General features: G+C 45.3%; 1 protein-coding gene across 2 annotated transcripts in view; it reads right to left on the bottom strand.

Moving 5' to 3' along the window:
• The window catches only part of Zpr1 (zinc finger protein Zpr1), a 50,537-nt gene that overhangs the window by 27,036 nt on the left and 8,303 nt on the right, over window positions 1-15,198 (bottom strand). For both annotated transcript variants that reach the window (XM_055070096.2, XM_050177352.3), the window contains exon 2: window positions 12,999-13,295. In XM_055070096.2, the coding sequence (XP_054926071.1) occupies window positions 12,999-13,295 (297 nt within the window). The remainder of the gene's footprint in view (window positions 1-12,998; window positions 13,296-15,198) is intronic.

Here is a 15,198-nt window from a genome sequence, read left to right as displayed (position 1 = left end):
TGTGCTATCTGCCACAGGCAATTAAAAAAAAAATTCTGTGTATGGTAGTCTAAAGAAACACTCAATATAGTGCTTTGACTTCTTATCTACGAGCCAAGACAGATATATAGCATTAAAATGTGACAAACCTGGGCATGTTTATGGAATGAAAGCGTGTGTAAGGAAGTAACAAAGATAGTGGCCAAATTTTTTCGGGTGTTAATAATGCGGTATTCCCTGGGCAACTAAGGACACAGATGCAGAAAGAGTCTGAAACTCCAAATGATGCCAACAGAAATTACATGCCTGAAAGCATAAAGCATATTTTATAGGCCTAGTTGTGAATGAAATGCATACACAGGTGTTGTGTGAATTGAAATGAAATGCCAAATGAAAGATTTTTTCGTAGTATCGAGCATGAGCAGAACATCCCTGCATCATATTGAAGAATACATACATTTTTCTTGAGCCGCCCTGTTGTCGTGCTAATAAATTCATACTGAATGAATAAGTGAATATACCAGCTGAGTGACAATAAGACTTGTTTTTTTAAGCACAAGCCACTTGATGCTGCAGAAAGTGCATAAATTTGCAGCATATGTCACAATGGTGGCCAAAGGGCCGTCCACGCAACACCATAAAAGAGATAAAATGCTAGAAGGCTGTTGACCCTGCCACACATGGAAAACCTCTCGAGGCAGTGAAATGCTCTGTTGCTCTTGTCATGTGATCACACCACATCGTCACTGAAAGCTCAGCTGCAGATGATGCCACACCATGTCACACAGTGCACGATAGTGGGCTAGATATAAAGCTTCCAAAAGCTTTGTATCAGAAGATTCGGTGTAGATTCCAAGAAAAAGCAGGCATCTAAAAAACAAGCTTTTACGAGTGAACAGAAGGAGATACGTACCCAAACACAATGAAAGCTGGGTAATAGTCTCACAATTATGTACAATGGTGAAAAGGCAGACAAACCCCGGGGGACTACGCTGACCAAAGTAAAATTTAAAAGACGTTTCGGCTCCCACACGGGAACCTTGTTCACAGGTAAAATAAACGAAGGTGTTCGAACAGCTAATTTAAATAGTCTTGAACACGTGATGCAGGCAGCGCACATACACCGATGGCAGATTGCCGTCACTCCTGTTCAGAGTGCGTGGCGTAGTCTGAATCATGAGCTACTCAAGATAAAGGCATCAAGATAGCCCTTTTTTCCTGGCAAGGGCACGTGCCTTCCCCCAGTTGATTGCGTGGCCGCTTGAAGCAGCATGCTCAGCCAAAGCACTGGATTTCACATTTTCTTTTCTCACGTCATAATTGTACTGTACGCCTGCACGTCATAATAGTACGCCTTTCAAAGTCACCAGTTTCGCCAATATACACGTTGTCACAATCCGCGCAAGGGACAACGTACACAACACCTGGGACTTTCTCTTCTGGTAATTTGTCCTTAACATTGACGAGCGATTGTTGTAGCTGCTGGCTTGGAATGTGTGCCACTTGAACAGTGTAAGAACGCAGAACACGGCTTAGAGCTTCACTTGTAGACGGGATATATGGTATTCAGGCACGCTTTTGACTACAGGCAACATAGGATAACTGTGGACGTGCCATATGTCATTCAACAGCATTCAAGAAAGAACACGGCTAACGACAGGTGGATAGTTCCTGCCGTACCACACTTATGTCGGCTGCGTAGTCTTCCTGTCTTGTGCAGATTTTCTCTGCGTGTCGTAGAAGCATAGAAACCACTGCCCTTTTGTGAGAAGCAGGTTGCATAGAGCCGAAATGCAAGTAGCATCCTGTGTGAGTTGGCTTTTTTAAAACTCCGAACGAGAAAGTAGACCCCTTTATTTCAATCAGCATATCAAGGAACAGGAGCTTGCCGTCGACTTCCTCTTCCACCGTGAACTGGATTGCTGCTTCCACGCTGCTCAGGCGCGAAGTGAACGAGTGAACTGCTTCTTTGTGAATGATGCAAAAACAGTCATCCACGTGGCGAAAAAATGCCTTTGGAGCAGGGCTGAATGAAGACAGCGCTCTACATTCAAGAGCTTCCATTGTCAAATTACCGGCGGTTACCGATATAGAAGCTCCCATAGCCGTTCCATGGCCCTGTTTATAGAAACACTTTTGGAACGTAAAGTATGTGTTTGACAAACAGAACTGCAACAGCCGAGCCAGGTCTGGTGCATCGATGGGCGATCTTTCGGGTAGAGCTTCATCCGACTCCAGAGCGGTCTTGTATACATCCATGGCCAGTTCCGTTGACACACAAGTGAAAAGCGATTTCACGTCAAAAGAGACGAAGATGTTATTTTTATCCAGTATGACGTTACGGACTTTGTCCATCAAGTCATAGGAGTTGTGTATGTGAGTGGCACGTTGTCTGACAAGGGGCGAAATGACATGATGCAAAAATCCTGATAGCTTGTGCAGGGGGGAACACATAAAATCTACAATTGGACGCATGGGGATGCCTGGCTTGTGAACCTTGGGGAGGCCATAAAGAGCTGATGCCGAACCATTATGACAAAGTAATGTGAAACACAGTGACTGGGGTTCAGGGGTGACCCCGCGGAAGACATCGGCCAAAAGCTTCTGGTAGTCTCCGCACCTTGGGCGTAGGATCTTGGTCAAGCTGAACGTACGTGTTCGTGTCCTCTAACAGCGTCAACATCTTCTGGGAGTAGTCGACTTTGTCTAACAGAACAGTCACATTCGCCTTGTCCGCAGGAAGGATCACAACCTTGCAGTTGCCGCGAAGCCTCTTTACCGCTCGATGCTCTCCTGAAGACAGGGACAAAGAAGGGGGGCCTCGGAGTATGGAGAGAACAGACACAACACAAGTGCAGGCCTCATCACTGTGCGCTGGATCAACTTGACTAACGACGTTCTCTACAGCACATACAAACTTCTTTTTATCCGTTGCAGCTCTGGCGTTGAAATTGAGCCCAAGGCTGAGGACCGAAAGCTCAGTTTCATCGGGTTCGTACGAGGACTTGTTGAGAACCGTGCACTTCCCTGCTTTGCGTTGAACGTCACTTCGGTGGGCTTGAAGTCTGCGAATATTGTTGTCAAAAGTCAGAAGTGCGCTGGAATACCATATATCCTGTCCACAAGTGAAGCTCTAAGCCGTGTTCTGCATTCTTACAATGTTCAAGTGGCACACATTCCAAACCAGAAACTACGACAATCACTCGTCAATGTTAAGGACAAATTACCAAAAGAGAAATTCCTAGTTGTTGTGTACGTTGTCCCATGCACGGATGGTGACTATGTGTATATTGGCGAAACTGGCGACTTTGAAAGCGTCTTAAACAGCACAATTATGACGTGAGAAAAGAAAATGTGAGATCCAGTGCTTTGGCTGAGCATGCCACTTCAAGTGGCCACGAAATCAACTGGGGGAAGGCACATGTCTTTGCCAGGGAAAAAGAGCTATCTCGACGCTTTTATCTTGAGTCGTTCATGATTCAGACTACGCCACACACTCTGAACAGGAGTGATGGCAATCTGCCGTCAGTGTATGCACGCTGCCTGCGTCACGTGTTCAAGACTATTTAGACGAGCTGTTCGAACACCTTTGTTTATTTTACCTGTGAACAGGGCTCCTGTGTGGGAGCCGAAAAGTCTTCTTTTATTTAAGATTTTAATCTGGTCGGCGTAGTGCCTCGGGTTTTGTCTACCTTTTCACCATGTTTTATCCGAACCAGACGGGCTTCCGTCAAACACTGAACTTCATTATGTACAATAATACTCGTAACTAATAATCAGAATTAAATGTGTATAGCCACAGTATTTAACATATTAATTTAATTTTACATATTGTAAAATTTGAGACATAGTGGTACTCCAGTTTGGCATGCACAAATAGCTCTTGTAGAAGTTTTTGGGCAAAGAAATGCAAGACTCTGGGAATTGGGAATAAGGGAACATTATTTTTGAGAGTTTGAAAACATACCAATGTCAACACTAAGATAACTTTTTATTATGCACTAGCAAAAAGAAGCATATAGATCCATTTCAGAGCGATGAAGCGAGTGTTGTGGCCATGTTTGATACTGTGGTGAGGCGTCCATTGCTTGCCTCCGTTGCTTCCATGTTCACAATTGATATGTGTGACACATGGTGCGGCTCAGCAAACCTCTGTATCGACAGATATTGCAGACGATGACTGGTTGGACACAAAGCTTTGGCCATACCTTCAAAAGACATGCAAGTGATTTGCGAGCTCATTACACATTGTTAAAATTGTGCAAGCAGCTCATACGGTGCTTGTACTAAATGTGGGGCTAGAAATGTATTCCAACCTGTCCAAACTTTGCGATTGCGAATTAAATCAGGATCAGTGTGTTTTGCTCTTCGTTCGGCAAACACTTTGAAGCAGCAGCTTGTCAAGTTTCTGACTTAAACTTCCTTGGTGCAGTCACTATCCAATTGGTCATTTTCTGCATAATTGCTTGTGGTGTGCTTTGTTGTGATAGATTTGTTCTTGCTATACCTAAAGCTTAGAACGTAGATGTTCTGTACTTTTTAATAGCTTGTAGCAAAGGTGCACTACCACTGATCACTCGCTTATTCTGTGGACCATTATGAAACATCCAGCTCTACCGATGCTTCGGCGCATTGATTGAAGTGTGCACCATCATTCATTTATTATTTATACACTGGCAATAGATTGGGTGTAAATTTACGTGTGAGTTGGAGTGTATGTGTGTAAATGTGCGAGAAGCTTACTATGCCAGGTAGTGGCGCTACTCTCTTTGCAACTAAGTAACGAGTGGTACTCACTCTTGCCAACATTCCGGGGTTGAAGTCCTTTGTTTGAAGGCTAACAATATAACGCTGGCGGATGAGCGAATTTTTTTTAACCTCAGGGAAAGCCGCACTTCGCAAAGGGCTGGTAACACAGGCAGTGCTAATGTAGCAGCGGTCCGTGAACTTGGTCACACAGATTCATTCCATTTCTTAATATGCCAGTCACTATTTTTGCAGTCGATGTTGGTGACAATAAAAAGACTATGATCTATAGTCGTAAAGTCAACCACGATGAGTCTAAACCCAGACATCCGGATGGAAAGGTTATTGGAGACAGCGCGCCATGTATGATTCTGTACGACAAGACAGAGCCTGAATACGAAGCAAGGATGCGAAGGCGACACCCAGTACCTCATTCTCCTTGTCTTTTTAACACGGCAGCACCGCAACAGAAGAGAGCACACCAACATGATTATGATCAGGGGCAACAACTTTGTCTTCTTCATAAGACATGACTCGCGTTAAGAATGCAGGATGAAGAACATAAACACAGCTTTTATCTGTCAGCAGACGAAAAAAAAAACACGAGCATGCAAGGGAAGCAGCAGTGGTGGCCCAGTCCTGGCCTTGGCAACTCCGCTGCTTCAGTGGCAGTAGGCGGCAGACATAACTAAAGCCATCCAGCGAGCTGGTGGGAAAGCATATCCACTTCCCTCCCGTCCTTCCTCACAACTATGCTCTCCTCACCCTCCCTCGTAACTTCTCATCTTCGAAGGTCTCCACGTGCGCCCGCCTCAGAGCAGGCACAGCGACAGCTTAGCCCGCTCCTTTACGTTTCATTTACTGCCGTTATCGGGAAATGAGCTTTGGCCGGAGTGGGCAGTTTCGTGGTCCTCGCTCGCTGTGTGCTTGTGCGCCGCAATATTTCGTGACTCGAACCGCTCGTGCATCTTGCTACAATGCACGAATACTTCACAAACAAGTCCTTTTTTTAATTCAAGCTTCTTTTAGCTCGAACAAATTTTCGAGCCCCTTCGCATTTAGGGGAAAGTTTATGCTTTATGTGATGCTAAAGAAAGTCCATGCTAACAAGCGGTGCTGCTTTCATGGTAACGAGTGGAATGGCAGACCCATGGGAAGTTGTGGCATTCCTCCTTGTGCAGTGGTGCACACGAGTGCTTTTGTGTGCATGCAAGTACCCAGAGTTCTGTGGTCTCCCTGCGATATACACAAGCCATGCTTCTAAATCGAAATTAGGCGCACTACAGCAACACGGTAAACTGCGTATCACATGTAAAAGCATCATTTCACTTTCTAAACTTAGCTTGGCTTGGCTAAAATGAATGCCTTCACTTGTACAGTAAAAGCTCGTTAATTCGAATTCCGCGGGGATGCTATGAAAATTCGAACTAATGAAAGTCAGAGAAAAAAATCGCTCGGTTAAGGCGCATATATAGTCTGACGTGGCGTGAGCAGGCGCGCACACGCTACGTCACGTTGGCGTGAACAACGTCTATACTTCGAAGCTCTAGCGCAGCCAACGTAACCGGACGCGGCCAGCGCGGTCCGACGCGCCCGACGTCGAGATGGCTCTTGCTCCATCCGCGCGTTTGTCGCGCTGACTGGGACGGAGAAAAAAAAAGAAGTCTCGGTCTCACGCGAAAAGCGAAGCATCGATTGCAATAGAAAATTAGTAGATAGCTATACGAAGTAAGGATAATAGTTTTATCGGACGTATAAACTTGTGAGCATTTGCTTACCAACTAAATTAACAAGCACTGTGTCACGCGCGCACAGGTGAGCATGAACGCATCTCGCTCGATGACCGCGGAAACTCGCTGAAAAACGCTGGAGTGAGGGCACGCAGCAGTAGCAGCGAGCGAATTGACGTTCGTACAGCCCTCGCTTTAACGCGAACGAAACGTAGAAAGCACATCGCATATGAAGCTACCGGCAATACGCGCACTCTGCAAACATCGCAGATCGCTTTGAAGACGAGGCCCACGCGGGCGCGCACTTTGGCCACGACGCAGATCGCTTTCAAGATGCGGCTGCCGCATGGCCGCGCCGTAAGCAGCAGCCGCCTCAGCCGCCGAAGATCGTCCCCCGGTCCCTCCCTCGCCTCGCGCGCGACAAGAGAGGGCGTGCTCCGCCCCACCTTCCCCTCTCGCGCACGCGAGATTGAGCCGCGTTCGCCGGCTCACCCTCGCACGCTCGTACGCAAAGAACATGGCGCGCGGCGAGGGTGTTATCGTCCTTGCCACTGATCGAAAAAGCAAAGCTGCGCGACCCGCGCGGCGACGCCAGCGTGCTCCCGCGCACTAGCACTCTCCCCATCCACGATGATGCGGAGTTCGAATTATCGGTGGCGGTGCGGATTTCAGTGTGAATTAGCGGGATGTGTTACATATCGCTTTCAATACATTGTGGGACGGACCGCGGCAACTAGTTCGAATTATCCGAAATTTCGAATTAACGAGTAGTGAATTAACGAGCTTTTACTGTATATGATTAAAGCCCGCTTCCACCTTGTGCAAGGTGGGAGCGGGCAAGAGTATATGATTAAAGTCCCGCTCCTAACTTGTGCAAGGCCAGCTACTGTGGTTCTGAGAAGCCCGGTTGCCAGACAAATCACTAGGAACGCTATGTTCATTGTGAGAGTAATATCGTGTATGAACTGCCCCTGTCGTGCGGCAAAAAATACATCGGCCAAACCGGAAGGTGCGTAAATGACAGGTTGCGTGAACACGCAAATAATGTGCGAACTGGAGCAGTGGGGCATCTGGCTTTTCACTGCAGAAAGCATGGGTGCAGTCCCATTTATAAACAGTACACGGTGATAGGAAGAAGCCCAGCGCAAAACAACACGTGAGATTATTGAAGCGGCGAAGATCGCTAGTTTAGGGAGCGCTTGTGTTAGCGCGCCTTCAATAGATCTTTCAAGTAAAGAATTCGATTTTTTAAACGTGACACAGAGGGTGGCCTGATGGAGATTACATTTTAATCTTGCAATTACAAAAAAAAATTTTTTTTGGCTATGCATGGTCGTTCTTTCATCTTTGATATCATCTTAACTTTCCATTACACGTCTCGTTGCTGTCTCATTTGACTAGAAATCAGTACATATGCGCATGCGTACGGTTGTGTGTGTTACCTATATATATGTGTACCGCTTCGTGGAATAAAACAATTGTTGGAAGTTAGCGCTGTGTCCGCGCCTTGCCACTGTCTTTCGTCCCTTTTCGTGTGCTAAAAAACCTCAGTGATTAAAGCAGTTGGACAGGTAACCATGAAAGCATGTAGCTATTATTGTAGAAATATTGAGCACTTGAGAAATCACGAAGCGCAAGAACATCAGCTTGATAAACAAAATATTATTCTCACAGCTAGGGCTGCACTTGTCTGTTTCTCACCAATGCCAGTGCACAATTGCCAGTACTAACAATTGTTTAAAACAGACTAGAGTATTGTGTTCTTTCTATGTGTATTGTGTTCTTTTTACTTTCTAATAGTGATTGATGACTGCTACTTTTCCATAACATTGACAACTGTATATGATGAAACAGAGGGTTGTGCTGTACATATATTTTGCTGCTGTAATATGTCTTTGCTTAAACTATAGCAGGAACAAATACTAGAAATTAGCCGAGCGATGGAAGAAAAGGGTAAGGGAATAGAAGGGAGGAGGGATTGAAATTGCGTACTTGTATTATGCCTTGTTGAAGGCAAATACACAGTGGTCCGCATAAAAGCATCGATGCTTTCGCAGACTATAAGTTACTGTTTGTGGCACATATAAGAAACTTAATTTTGCTATTGTACTTTTATTTTTTCTCTTTTCCTATTGCTCCCTCTGTTCTTAGAGCGCAAGACTGTGTCATTTGGGCCACAGCACTGCCCAGTCCCGCTCAAAAGCATCATTGCTTTGGTGGGCTGACAAAATATTTGACTATATTTTATGTTCTAAATAAATAAAGAAAAAAATTGCTATTGCATGCATCTATTATCTTCCAGCATACGACTTCATGATACCCAATCGCGATTCCAGATTCAATACTTCTGAGCAAAAATTTTTTGCAGCATTTTTCATATTACCATTGTAGATTGAACATTCTGACCAGTAAGCACTAAAAAAAGGGGGGGGGTGGGTTCCATAAAACTTGATTGTCAGACTCCTTAGTATGGAAGAAGTGACGAAAGTGACAGAATAAATGGTGCAAATGGTGGATATTCCTTATGATTCTGCTACAGGACAGCAGCAATTGTTCAAAGCTCCAGTTCCTTAGTGAACACATGGAGGAAATAACTTATGCTCTAATTTCCAGTCATTCGAACAAGAATGCCTCTGCATTAGACATCCTATGAATTTGCCATCCCAGTTCAGGCAAAGCAATTGATTATTTATTCAGTACTTCACCACGTTTTCATCCCTTTAAACTGGCCTGGGCTGCTGCAGTAATTCCTTAAAAGAACTACAATGTGCATCTAGTGATGTCTAGTTTATTACTTTCATGTCATAGTGCATCAGCTGCAATCATGCTTCAATCACAGTTTTGAATGGCACTCCATGTATCAAAATATAATTTAAATAAACCTGTCATTTTTTTCTTCACTAAACTGACTCCATGAAACTCGGCATAAGATTTGATATTCAAAGATAATTTTTCTCAAATATTCATACTCACTATTATAACCCCTCTAGTATATATGAGAACAGTTTAGTGAGCAAACTACCACTAATATTTACCTTCACCATCAACCATAAAGCTAGCTGCTAACAAGATTTGATTGGCATGAATTGCAGATTTCAGTAACTTTGTGGCCAGGTGTTGAAACAAAATAAATAAACTCGAAGATTTTTAAGCACTTGATAAAATTTAATGGTTTTCAAGGCTTTCAAAGACTGTTGCAAACTATTGCAAGATGGTTTGAGGCCAGGCCAGTTGGCATTTAATATTCATCATCATCCTCAGCCTGGCCTTTGCCCACTGCAGTGAAAAGGCCTCTCCCATACTTCTCCAAATACCCCGGTCATGTGCTAATTGTGGCCATGTTGGTTCTGCAGACTTCCTAATCTCATCCGCCCACCTAACTTTCTCCCGTCCCCTGCTACGATTCCCTTCTCTTGGAATCCAGTCCGTAACCCTTAACGACCATCAGTTATCTTCCCTCCTCATTACATGCCCTGCCCAGGCCCATTTGTTTTTCTTGATTTCAACTAAGATGTCATTAACTCGTGTTAATGACATCTTAGTTGACATCTTAAGGCACAGCTGTTATACACTTTTCTCTTGAGGGATAATGGCAACCTGCTGTTGATGACCTGAGAATGCCCGCCAAACGCACCCCAGCCCATTCTTATTTTGATTATTTCAGTCTCATGATCCGGATCCACGGTCACTACCTGCGTAAGTAGATGCATTACCTTACCACTTCCAGTGCCTCACTACCTATTGTAAACTGCTGTTCTCTTCCGCGACTGTTAAACATTACTTTAGTGTTCTGCAGATTAATTTTTAGACTCAGCCTTCTGGTTTGCCTGTCCAGGTCAGTGAGCATGCATTCCAATTGGTCCCCTGAGTTACTAGGCAAGGCAATATCATCAGCGAATCGCAAGCTACTAAGGTATTCTCTATTAACTCTTATCCCCAATACTTCCCAATCCAGGTCTCTAATACCTCTTGTAAACACGCTGTGAATAGCATTGGAGAGATCGTATCTCCCTGCCTGATGCCCTTCTTTATCGGGATTTTGTTGTTTTTCGGTGTTTCATATTACTGTGAATTAAAGCTCACATCAGGACAAGAACAGTAAATGAACAAGACAAGCGCTGCCTTGCAAGAATCCTGTTATAAAACGCTCAAATGACAATTCACCTTGAGAGTAAGAAAAAAAAATTACTTCAATCCTGGGCTTTTAAATGCAAACACTATGACTTGTTTATGAGGCACACCATAAAAGAGGTCTCCAGATTGATTAAATTCTGGTATTTTACGGGCCAAAACAAGGATATGATTATGAGGCATGCCATAGTGGGGGACTCCGGACTAATTTTGACCACCTATAGTTCTTTAACCTGTACCCAACGCACAGTACCCAGGCATCTTTGGATTTCGCCATCGAAATGCCGCTGCCGTGGCCAGGATTCGATCCCGCGTCCTCAGGCTTAGCAGTGCGACGCCATGCAAAGCCACTATGACCCCATGGTGGGTGGCACTCCAGATTAATTTTAGTGGTAAGACAAGACAAGGTTGTACTAAGCCATTCGTAGCAATTGCTACGAATGGGTGGATGTCTGATTTTCCCTTTATTAATTACTTTTCTCCACCTTGCGAGTTTCCACAGAACTATTACATCAAACTCTTGCCTTTGCTTCGTGTTGTCAACAAATTTGACTTCGCCCTGCCATCTGCTAGCCGCCTGGTTAGCTCAGATGGTAGAGCGGCTGCCCCGGAAAGGCAGTGGTCCCGGGTTTGAGTCCCAGAACAGGACGAATTTTTCTTCAACTTTCCTTTCCTTTCCTTTCGAGGAACCCGTATGGGGGTTTTCTTCATAGCAATTGCTACGAATGGGTGGATGTCTGATTTTCCCTTTATTAACAATTGTTGTCTTGCTCCATTCGACCTAAACTTCTGGCAATTGCCTGAGGACTATGATGGCTTTACAATGAAAGCATAACTTTTTCTATTTACTTTGTTACACGAACCATGTGGTATGTTTTCTGTAATATCGTCAACTGACACTGTCAGGTCCGCAAGGGTTAAAGTCAGCTTTGCCACAGTACCACTGTGTTGCGCAGCAAAGCACACAGACACCGCCAACGTGATTTTGGTTTTGTATCCGATTGTACCGCTGAGAGAAATTTTGGCCCAATTTCCTTGAAAAAAAAAGATAAGAAAAAAAAGGGGGCGCACATTAGATTGGGGTAAATACTGTAATCAGACATTGTGAGCTACACTTAGTGCTTGAGAATCTTGTGTGTTTTGAAAATAGGTGTTTTCGATGGGAGATGACGTGTTCACACATTCACTGTCCTATAAGCGTTGTTGTCCCAGTGTCTAGACAGACACTGCCACTACAACAGTCGCTATTGTAGTCACCATAGGGGTCAGGTGGAATTACCCAGTGAAAGCCAATTTTAGTATTGAAATCACAAAAGCATTGCCCATAGAAATGCATGAGTGCCATCCGGGATCTTCGGTAGAAAACAAATTAACAGAAAAATCTAATAATCAAAGTCAAACAAGCTGAAGTATACTGTATATCCCACACCACAGTACTGGGTGCCTTTTTCTTCATTAATATAACATATTCTGGTAATGACTGAAGTTGTGTTTCTCAGGATGTATATGTTGTGCAGTAAATTCTGCATTTATTATGAAACGACTTGTACTGTTTGTTGTATATACTATTTGAGTCGCCGGGCCTTGAAACATTTCATTTACAATTGAGCACTGAAGCTACACGTCACGCCTGCCTTTTATTCGTGCACATATTTTCTTCAAAGCAAATAATCATTGGTCAAAAGTGATTATAGGGTACTTTGGACCCCTTTACACATTTGGTGGGCAAAAAGCTCCAACCATCACCCCCACTTACAGTTAATTTCGGAAATGGTGCGTGCAAAGAAAAAAACTAAGTAAAATATCAGCAGCTCATTCAAAACAACTGTGCTCGACAGTCTCGGGTTGTCATGCTTGTACTAGTAAGAACTCATGCATGGACAAACCCCCAACACTTGACAATAGTGTCTATCTCTACAGAGTAAGACTGGTTACGACTGTGGCGCCGTACGCCAGTGATTGCCGTTATAGCAATGATGCATCGCTTTCTAGAACAACTTGTCTGTCATGATGCTGTCAGGGGCCACTGCTTCCGTGAAAGTGCCCTGTCTGACAGAAGCTGGGAAAGCATTCAGCGTTGTTAGCATTGGCAGTGCAGAACGGTAGCCATTAGTATGCATAAACAACTGAAAAGCTACAGAGCGCCTTGCGTTTTTCTTCCAATAGCTTCAAAAAGGATTCTGCCCTAGCCACTGCTTTGTTTTTGCATAAGTTTCACAAGACTGAATTCCTTGCTCTATATCATTTGCTAAAGCATCTGCAACCTTGCTTGTCACGTGCACCCTTTGCTGCTGAAGAAGTAAACTGCCACAGTGAAGTGGGCCGATTTTGCTACCGGTCGACGACTGTCTAGACAGATCACACAAACAAGAGAGCCAAGTGTTTATTAAATAAAGCAATGCAAAAACTTGCCTGGAAGAAAGGGTTCTCCTGGGCCAGCTGCCGGCGCATGCTGTCCAGCAAGCCCTCAACTGTGGTGAAGCGACCCGACAGGAGGCCCGCACCAGCCTCCAGCTCTAGTTCAGGCACGTGTACCGTGCATGTCTCAGACTTGAGCACGTCCCGGGCCAGGTCGGCAGGATCCAGGACACGCAGCTCCAGTCGCACCCCCTGTGGCTCAATGCCCGCGCCACTCTTCACCTCGTTGGTACGATGGCCACAACGGTCACACATGGTTGCCATAATCAGTACCTCCTTGAAGTGCGGCACCTGCACACACAGTCACTCCAAATTGCGTGCTCATTTGAAAAATTTTATGTCAATACTGCAGACCACTGCAGAGTGGTCCATGCCAGAGGGGCCATACAAGTAGCAAGCAAGAGTCGTAACGAGCAAGTGGCAACCAGATTAGCCGGAAAAGGAAAAATGAAAACATGGATGCTATGAAAGAAAGAAAAACATACATTACAATCACAATAAAGGCGCTTTATTTACCTACAGGGTCATTTGCATCAAAAATACGGGATGGTAAAGTGTTCCAGTCTAAGACAGTTTTCGGAAAGAAGCTATTTATACGTGTTTGTCCTTGCAAAAATTGGAGCAAGAGCCTCTAAGGGGCACGTCTAGCTGTCCTAGATGTCACGTGGTGGTGACGTTGAAGAACACAGTAGCAAATACTGTGAAAGACAAAACTAACGTTTATTGGGCGAACCAGTGCCCACAAAAACAGGCTACACTTATAGCACAACGATAGCGGCGAACCCGGTCGGCGATCGTCGAAAATCTGACCAGCAGGTCAAGCGCATCGGCTTTTATAGATCAGTCGTCGAATGTTCCAGAGTAACCGCTGGGACCCGCGTGTCTTCCACAAAGTTCTACACTATTCGCGTTGCGCATACGTGCAATCAGATTACACAAGTTGCGGGGAAAGACAGCGGATGGAACCATCAATAACATTCCAGAAACTTCTTTTACATGCAGGCGCGTCCTGCGCTGTGCGATAACATTTGTTAGGCGGTGAGAAGTGGTCGCCCGATAAAGATAAAGAAGTACACGTGTCATTACCCCCCTCTTAAAGAGCATCGTCCCGATGCTACAAATATAAGAGAGCAAAAAACAAAAAGACACATATTAAACAAAAGTAACAAACAACGAAAAGAAACAAAGTCCAAAGGTCAGTAGTTACGTGAAGTCCCAAAGTTCATTAACGCTGGTAGTACCGCTTGAGTCGCACAACGTGGACTATTTCAGGTCGTGAGCGGCGCCACTGTGATAGCGAAATGCCATCTGGCACGACCTCATAGTCCAGTGCGCCAATACGTCGGATGATCTTGCACGGTCTGAAATAGCGACGCAAAAGCTTCTCGCTCAGTCCTCGTCGGCGTATAGGGGCCCAAACCCAAACACGGTCACCGGACTAGTACTCGATGAAGCATCGTTGGAGGTTGTAGTGTCGGCTGTCGGTACGCTGCTGGTTCTTGATCCGTAGGCGGGCGAATTGCCAGGCTTCTTCGGCGCGCTGGAGAAAGGTCGCGAGGTCAAGATTCTCTTCGTCGGTGACGTACGGCAGCATGGCGTCAAGCGTCGTTGTCGGGTTCCTGCCGTAAACCAGCTTAAACGGCGTGATCTGTGTTGTTTCTTGTACTGCTGTGTTGTAAGCAAAGGTTACGTACGGCAGGACCGCGTCCCACGTCTTGTGCTCGACGTCGACGTACATTGCTAGCATGTCGGCGAGGGTCTTGTTCAGGCGCTCCGCGAGACCATTCGTCTGCGGATGGTTGGCAGTTGTCCTCCTGTGACTTGTCTGGCTGTATTGCAGAATGGCTTGCGTGAGCTCTGCTGTAAAAGCCGTTCCTCTGTCGGTGATGAGGACTTCTGGAGCACCATGCCGCAGCAGGATGTTCTCGACGAAAAATTTCGCCACTTCGGCTGCGCTGCCTTTCGGTAGAGCTTTAGTTTCAGCGAAGCGGGTGAGATAGTCCGTCGCCACGACAATCCACTTATTTCCGGATGTTGATGTCGGAAACGGTCCTAACAAGTCCATTCCAATCTGCTGAAAAGGTCGGTAAGGAGGCTTGATCGGCTGTAGTAATCCCGCTGGCCTTGTCGGTGGTGTCTTGCGTCGCTGACAGTCTTGGCATGTCTTGACGTAAGACATCAGCGGTTAGGTGCG

This window comes from Dermacentor andersoni, chromosome 5 (assembly GCF_023375885.2).
Source record: "Dermacentor andersoni chromosome 5, qqDerAnde1_hic_scaffold, whole genome shotgun sequence".
Taxonomy (NCBI): Eukaryota; Metazoa; Arthropoda; class Arachnida; order Ixodida; family Ixodidae; genus Dermacentor; species Dermacentor andersoni.
The sequence above is the reverse complement of the archived record's forward strand: the minus strand, read 5'-3'. Positions and strand labels throughout refer to the sequence as shown.